Genomic DNA, 8,997 nt, shown 5'->3' on the forward strand with positions numbered 1-8,997 from the left:
GTTTTTATTAACAATAAAAACCCCTTAAAAAATTCAAAAAAATAAATAAAAATATCATAACTCAAAATATAAATCAAAAACGAAAAATGTAAAAAAACTAAAATGTTTCCTTTGTTGTCCTAGTTCTTCAAAGAAAAAAACCCCCCGGGAATGAAGAAGATTCCAATTCCAATACATATTAACCAACCAAACACATGACAGGGATTCTCAAACATTCCATTCCATTCCAATTCCAATTCCAATTCCAAATCATTTAAACAAAGTCCGTGAAACGAACTTGCCCTTAATATTTGAGTGCAATAACATGTTCAGATTTGCCTCAAGTGCCAAAATGATACTTCCACTGAAAAAATTAAGATCGAATAATATGTCGTCTATTGATCCTAATAGTTAAAGCTCCTCGTGTTGTGAGGAAGTTCACACAAAAGAAAACGGAACAAGATTTTTGTGAAATACTTTAGTGGTGGTACTATGATGAACGAACTATGGAAACTGTGATAATTCTGGGAGAGAATAATAAAAGGTTGTTAGAATCTTCGATTCCATGTGGCTTATTAATGCTTTAAAGAATGATACCGAGGTTATGTACAACAATCAAATCAGATGGAAGGATATACAAAAAATGGAGTTGGCTTTTCAGTTTAGCATGTTATTCGTGTATGCTATGCTTTTGAAATACATTTCGGGAGAAAATGGAAGCCCAAATGGAAGTAAACATTTGAAGAACACCAAGCACAAGACAAAAGGGAGTTTGTTAGTGCAATATTTCATGTATTATACTTTGTATTAGGTTATTTATACTAATTGAATGTATAGGCACATAATAGTCATTTTGTATGCATGTAATATACCCATACGCATAGTATATTAGGCCTTTGACGTCATCCGCTTATGGTTATAGCGCATACGCTAAATGTGTTAGCGTATGGGTTGCCATATGCTAGGTTTGTTAGCGTACGGGTCTATTTGCTGGGAATGCCATCGTATGACTCCCACCCCTATTTATATGTAAACATATGAAGCGAATGTTAATTCATCCTCTATGATTTGGTCAATTTTCTTTCGTTACTCTGTTCGATTCTCTCCAAACACACAAACTATACACAATTAAGCTAATTGTGAATCAATCTCAAGTAAACATGACCTATAACTATAGTATAGTGATTCTGCCACTATACCGAACCTAATCAAAAACTAGATCCATAGATTAACAGCTTCTCAGGTATTTGTATGTATTGTATACATTTCAAAAAAATACGAAAAATCAGAAAAATAAAAAAAATGTATGTAAATAGCAGTTCTCTATTTGCTAGTTTCTTTGTTTGATTGTTTTGAATAAACTAGATTTCATCCACCCTATCCACTAAATAATTCTTTTTCCTCACCTAAACGCTAGCCTCACATTACAACCCGTTAGTCCTGTTATTTGTGTAGACTAGTGTTAATAGGTGGACATGGCTGGCATGCAAGCTTATTACCTTATGATTCATATTTGGCCTTAAGTGCAGAAATATAAACCCGAGAGAAGCGTTATATTTGTGATGGGCATGAACATATATACCTTTAATTGGAAACAACCTAACACTTGTTTAAGCTATCCTATAGTTTTAAGGCATCAGAAAGATTTGTTTATTGGGTTGTGAACCTTGATAGTGTAAGCCTTGAGAATCAGTATGAGCATAAACTTTACTAACATTAATGATGATAATTGATCAACCTATTGATAGAGGTGGACGTGTTGCGTAAGAGTTTGCTTAAGGGTAAGCAAATAGTAATTGTGGAGATGTGATGGTCAAGTGTAAGTTTGGTTTGATAGCGTATTATATTATATATTTTTTATTTATTTGTAGTTAGAAAGTTGGTACTTCAAACGTGCTTTTGTATTTCTAGTGATTAGACGTTAAAGATGCTAACTAGAGGCATTTATAGCATACTTTGGAGTCTTGGGAGGCTTCAAGACAGTCCAGCTAAAACGATAAGCTTTTTTAGGTGCTGTTTGTTTTTTAAAAGATAAAATGTCTGCATAAACCATCGAAATAACCATTCTACATAAACATCAAAACAACCATTCTACATAAACCAAATAAACCAAAATCATACAATGTCAACATAAACCAAACAATCATTCAACATAAACCAAATAAACCAAAAGTATACAATGTTATCGATGCATACAATGTAACATAAACCAAACAATCATTCAACATAACCAAATAAACCAACAGCATACAATGTCAACATAGCAAAAAAAATATACAAATATAAAACCCCAAAAGAACCAAGTTTTTCACTCCTTTAATACTCCTAAACTTGTACTTGTCATCTTAATCCACGCTTTTAACACTTCGGGAGTATTTGACAATTCCATCCATACCTCTCTCAATCCCAACACTCCAAATATATGAAAAGCAACTAAAAATAGAGGGTCCGTCTCTTCAAACCTAAACATAAACAAATCAAACCTAATAAAATTCTTAACTAGCATAAACAAAATGATGATACAAGCAAGATATCAATTATCAATGGACAAGAAATTGTAAGGTAATTGACAATAAATTTGTGTGTAGTTAACACATAATAAAAGGTAATTGACAAGCAAGATATGGTTTATGTATTGAGGTTAATGGACAAAGAACCTTACCTTGTTGATATATAATGGACAAGATATGGTTTAAGATACTTGATTTCTGGCGAAAGAAGTAAGCGGCGAAGGAGGTAGGGGTGGAGGACAGCAGCTGGCCGGAGAGGTGGAGGACGCGGCTGGCCGGAGGGGAGAGGCGGTGGCGGAGGAACCGAAGGTGGAGGGGGCAGAGGGTGACGGGAATGGAGGGAAATGGGGCTAGGGTTTATGTCTGATGGATGGAGAATGAAACTTGAGAAGATGTTAAAAGATTAGAGAAGTGAGTGGTCCATGTCTGCGAGAAAAAGAGGGCGCGCATACCTTTTCAATGAAATGTCTTCCGAAAAACAAAAAGTCTGTAAACCCAAACGTCTGTGCGTGGTCTATGCGGCGCAGACAAAAGAGATCAGAAAGATCTATCTTGAAAAAACAAACACTCTATTAGATATTAACAAGCAAATGTTACTTCACATGATAAATCGGTGAACAGTCGCAATTGAATGAAATAAAAGCATTATGAGGAATTAAATATGAAAAGGATATGTTGGTTGTGGAATAAAAAGCATCAGTGGTCCACGACAAATAAAGAAAATCATAAAGCTAATTAAAAACTTCGTTGGCTAGCGTTGGCCTTCAAAAGCAAGTGGAAGTTGAGCCTGGTTTTGTAACTTGGCATGTCCAAACTCATGGAGTTTTCACAAAAGCTGCATACGGTATATTGGAATGGGTGAATCGCACAAAAAGGAGATGAAAGACAATAAGTACGCGACACAGTAGGCCACAAAAGGGGTCAGCTTTATTAATATTAATTCACCATTCAATGCATATTCATGGCCTACCAAACGTCGAATGAAGACCAAATCTTCCATATGAGTGGCTGATCTCCTTCGAGTCATTCTCGGGTGTGGACTGTTGTAATCGTTAGTTTCGTTCATGTTATATATTGGATTCTATTTATCTATTGATCCATAGTCTAGGTTCTTGATGCTTAGTTTTGTAGAGCAAACATTCGGTTCAGGTTTATTTTAAATTGGGTGTCTATTTTGTAAACTGCATTATTACTTCTTACATAGGGTTTGTTGATTGGTCCTGGTTTAATAAAACATATAATTGTCCTTAACTGAGATATGTCATGAAGCTTTTCTTGCACCAATCAGACATGTGTTAGATTGTTGATGCCTACGATTAGGACTTGTTAGTAAACCATATTTATCAATTAACAATAAGTTATTATTTAATAACATGCCAAAGCTGAATGATTGCATGCTTGAACTTTCAGCGTGACTTACTTTCAATCATCTGTTTACAAACTTGTTAACATACTAGCTTATTTCAACCGATCATTGCTAGTGTGTTCGGTACTCAAAATTTCTACTTCATAAATTAATCGACTTCATAATAGTTAAAATTGGTTACACGAGACATTGACTACCTACTCTTCGTGGTTCGTTGTCCTACTTTCCGGAACTAGTTTAAGATGAAAAGGACACCTAATTAATATTATTTTTGACCGGACCTTCGACAATAATAAATGGATTGTCATTTTGTTAGAGAACGTGTTGAGTCAAAAGAAATTTATGCCATGAAAATCGATACAAAAACATAAATTGCCGATGTCCTAACGAAACCCTAGGGAACGAATATATTTCGTATGCTTTGGAGCAAATTGGGCATTCAAGATCTCCAGACTCTAATTTAAGATGGAGTAATGAAAACCGGTTATTCTCTCGGTGATCGCTGTGATACTCAATTATTCCTTTTCCTTCATCTTCATAATTGGTGGCTTGACTTTTACCTCAAGATATTTTTATATTTTGGAGTATTCTCCTTTTCAATAGTAACCATTTGCATTCATGTTATTGTATAATTTTTGAATATACCGCATTGAAAATCATTAGTATCTAGCTTATTGAATAAGAAAATATACCGGACTTAATAGAGAAATTTAGGGTTGGTCTAAAACCTATCATGTCTTTGATTTTTATTAAACTTAAAATAATTAATCTTCAAGTAAACGGAGCCCAAGCCTCCATCTACCTATTATCTTTTGGAGAAAACAAAATAAAAAAGAAAATATTTCAATTGATGATTTTCACGCTGGTGTATAAGGAAAATAAGAAATGAGACTTTTTAATAAGACAAGAATTTCGTTTAGTAGACTAAAGGAAGAAATTAGAAAATATAGTTTCCTATGGGTAAAAACTAGGGAAAATGTAATGGGGTTAGATTGAGAAACATGGTATTTGTTTTCTTTTTTAAGTTTTGTTGTAATCGGGTGCGTTTGTAAACGGGTATGCTTGTATTTCAACTTGTCTAGCCACATGAGAGTCCCACACTTTATTCTAATGAATTAATTGCTGTTCAGAATAAAAAATAAAAAAAATATAAGGAAAGAAAAAGCTATGTTTGCCCACATGCAATATATTTGACCAAGTTTATTATGATTGACCGAAATTAGTGAAAAAAATATAGAGAAAATCAATGTTTTAAAAACTGATTTTTTATTCGTATCGGATTGGGCTAAAAAATGGTATAACCAGTTGAACCGGGTTATACCGAGAGGTTCAACCGGTTGAATAGTTTACCTTATAATTCTTATAAATACAACTTTAACTTCAAAAATAACCCAAAAGTAAATGATTTCATAATAAAAAATAATCCAAAAGTTAATCCATATTAAAAAATTAATACAAAAGCACTCAATTTTATTAAAACAGTCCTAAAGTTTACACATTTGAATATTAATTGTTGGGTTAAAAGTAATTTTGATAAAATATATGTCGCAAATATCAAAAATTTCTTGGACATAAAACCGGTTTGCCGGTAAAAACCGGTATTTTAGAAAAAACCGCCGGTACGATGTTCTAGCAAACCGGTCAAAAATACCGGACTCAACATACCGGCCTGCTGTGAGAAATCTGGTTTAACCGGTTCAACTGGCCGGTTTGAACCGGTTTTTAAAACACTGGAGAAAATTACTATTTGAGTACATGTGGTTTTAAGACGGAGGCACAATGAGTTCCTGAAAATTTTTTTGAACTGGTTGAGTCCCCGTGATTTCAGAAACGAACCATTTGAGTCCCTGCCATTACTTAACTTTCAGGATAAAACTTTCATTTTACTGAAACCACGGGGACTCAAATTGTCCGTTTCTGAAACCACAGGGACTCAAATTGTTCGTTTTTGAATCCATGGGGACTCAACCAGTTCAAAAATTTTTTTAATGACTCATTGTGTCTCCGCCCTAAAACCATATAAACGCAAACAATAATTCTCTCAAAAATATATTTGTCACCATTTTCATCCTTAATTGTGGGACGACTTTGCGACCGAATGTTCCATCACATCACATCATAATTTAGTGACACACACTATAGGCAATAATTTATTATGATAAAATTACTAAAATAAGCATTTATAATAACAAATTTATAGTTTTAGGTATCATTTCCAAGAAATTTCAGAAAGAGGTATTATAAATAATCATGACGAGTAGTTTGTCGAAACCAACTAGAACTTGCTACGTATCCTTAAACTAACCGAAACGAGCACGTTCACTAATCATTTACTCGTCACGACTAAATAAGTTTCATGCCTCGTAATCAACGCCCACGAGTAATTCATAAGTCCTTTAGTCGCGACGACTAGTTTTCCCGGTTTACATTCCTTACATGAGTAGTTTATTAGTAGTTAACTCGTCGCGACTAGTTTAATCTTATAATCTACTATTCGCGACTAGTTTAACCTTATACTTTACTCGTCGCGACTAAAGGACTTATTAATTACTCGTTGTTTTGATTACGAGTCATGAAACTTATTTAGTCGTGATGAGTAAATATTAGTGAACGTGTTCGTTACGGTTAGTTTAAGGGCACGTGGCAAGTTCTAATTGGTTTCTACAAATTACTCGTTACGACTATTTTATAATACTTATTTCTGGAATTTCTTACAAATGGTGCCTAAAACTAGAAATTTGTTTTCATAAATACTTATTTCGGGAATTTCTGCATAGTTTATTGTAAATTTCGTCGCTAATCTTGGAATGATAACAAAATACTTAATACGCCAAGCAAAATATCTAAATATAATTCATATGCATGGTGTTAAACTAGAAAATAAATGGTACACGAACTTGCGAGAACTCTTTTATCAAACACCATAAACTTTTACTATTGTGTTTATTATTATTATTTATTTTTTTTTTTAATTTTACTAGTATGGTATATTTGATACAAACTGTGCAATCCTACAACAACTCGTCCTATTCTATTATTTATCTTTCCATTGGTACCGTTGATGGTGGTTCGCCCGTGGCTACAGGCCGGACCGCCATTTCAGTATGAGCAGCTGCCTCCGCATCCGCCGCCTCTCTAAACTTCTTGTAAATGTCACCACGGTAAAACTTTCTTGTACGAAGCACTAAGATGAATGAGATGAAGCAGGCAAACGCTGTTGCATAGGTTATTATAAGGAAAGACATTTTATAACAATCTACTCCCGTACATGTAAGATCCTCCCCCTCCAGTCGGATCTTTCCGCTTGCTCTCAACTGCTTTTGTGCCTCTTTATCGTAAAGTCGGCCCGCAACCAGCACATTCAGTATGTACGCCCCGACGGGGCTCGCCCCACCGCCCAAATTGTACAAAGTCGAGTAGTATTTCAACCCGTATATTTCAGATATTATAGCGAAAATCAACGGCCACTGAGCTCCGAAACAAAACCCGATTATGACCGACGACACGTAGAGCCCATTGTGGACCCCGAAGGCAATTAAAAGATGTCCCACGCAAGAAATACAAAGGACAAATGTGAGCATCAATGGGCGTGGAAACTTATACTTCGCTAACAAATACTCCGAAACAAAACCTGAAGCGACCCGACCCATGTAATTCCAGATACTAACTAGTGACACAAACGTTGTGATGCTTGTAACCGGGTACCCAAGAGATCGCCCGATCTGACCGAGATTATCGATCGCGGTAAGCGTCCCACCCACACCAAAAGTAGTAGTTGTGAATAATATTAGCATGTCAATACTGAAAATAGCTTGTAATATAGTGAAGTCTTCCCCCCTTTCTGGTGGAGCAAAAACGGTTTTCCAACAAGAAACTTCCTTCACCGGAGACGCGATCGGTGGTGGAATTGTCACAAAGCTAGTTACTGTACTCGCGATCGGGTTCCCTGTACCAGGAAAGTGTTTTCTTTTCCATAACTTGAACTCTTCTCTAAAAACAATGCCAAGAGGAGCAAAGAGTAAGCTGATAACAACAGCAGCGGAAACCGCATGCTCGGCCGAAAATTGGAGCTTGTGTTTGGTTATGATAATAACCATAAGAAACCCTGCTAGCCCTAATGAAATATACAAAAGGTTATAGAACGTCTTGAGCTCATTAGCTTGTCTAATCACTTTTAGAACCCGAACAACCCGAAGGAACACGATGGATACCGCAGCCGGAAGCCAAGCAATGAACAAAATAAGTGATTTTGAATCATTCCCATAAAACCCATTATTCAACTGAGTAAGAATCGCACCACTTAACCCTACGAAACCCTTCAAAAGTCCCAAAACCACCCCTCTGCTTTCTGGGAAGTTTTTCACGCATGTAACCAACGCTCCTGTGTTTGCAAAGGTTTGCGAATTCGCACCTATGCAAATGAACATACACATTTGCCACACGGGTGGTTTCGCGATTCTTCTGGTGACCGCCATCCAAATCATGAAGTACCCAGAGAAGTTCATGAGGGCACCAAGGAGGAGCACCACCCAGGGTGGTGATATCTCGTTTATTAAGCCAGACACGATACCAACATTCCCACCTAAATCTTTGAACGTGCTAAGAAGATTAAGGGTGCTTTGATCATATCCAAGGGAGGATTTTATGTCGCCGGAGTATAATGCAAATATGTATGTTGCTCCAGCGACGGACATGATGAGCAGTGAGGCAAACACCATGAACCACCTCCCCGTGAAGACATGTAAGGCGAAGCTACCAATATCTTTTATCCGTCCACCGCAACTATCACCGGTGCCGGCCATGTGTTTAAACAATGGGCTTTTTTTAGATAAGAAATATGTGGGTTTTGTGAAGAGTATGCGAGTGATAGATGGTGTTATATCACATGTATATATTGGATTTTTATTTGTTAAATTCCTTCTTGTTTGTTAAGTAGAGTTGACCGGCATCGGTAGACATTGATGTATTGTCGTTTTTAAGCTGTAATGGTGTCCGGTAGGTTCAAGAAAAACTAGAGAATACTAATAAGGTAAAAATTTTAAAGTAGACATTTGAAAAAAAAAACCAAAGGTTTTGAAAAACGAGCAAGGAAAAATAGCTTTACAAACCTAGGCAAACTCAATAAACAAATACACCAAATTA

At 35.8% G+C, this 8,997-nt stretch overlaps 1 protein-coding gene across 1 annotated transcript; it reads right to left on the minus strand.

The window, feature by feature from the left end:
- Window positions 1–6,893: 6,893 nt before the first annotated feature.
- LOC143584944 (protein NUCLEAR FUSION DEFECTIVE 4-like) lies at window positions 6,894–8,657 on the minus strand. Its single transcript, XM_077066857.1, has one exon. The coding sequence runs from the start codon at window positions 8,655–8,657 to the stop codon at window positions 6,894–6,896; it is 1,764 nt and encodes a 587-aa protein (XP_076922972.1).
- Window positions 8,658–8,997: the final 340 nt, after the last annotated feature.

The sequence above is a fragment of the Bidens hawaiensis genome, unplaced genomic scaffold (assembly GCF_021521415.1).
Source record: "Bidens hawaiensis isolate Kalapana, Puna unplaced genomic scaffold, B.hawaiensis_p1.1 tig00033504_1, whole genome shotgun sequence".
Classification (NCBI taxonomy): domain Eukaryota; kingdom Viridiplantae; phylum Streptophyta; class Magnoliopsida; order Asterales; family Asteraceae; genus Bidens; species Bidens hawaiensis.

Coding starts and splice junctions, on each gene's coding strand:
- LOC143584944 (XM_077066857.1), bottom strand. CDS start 8,657: ATGGCCGGCACCGGTGATAGTTGCGGTGGACGGATAAAAGATATTGGT.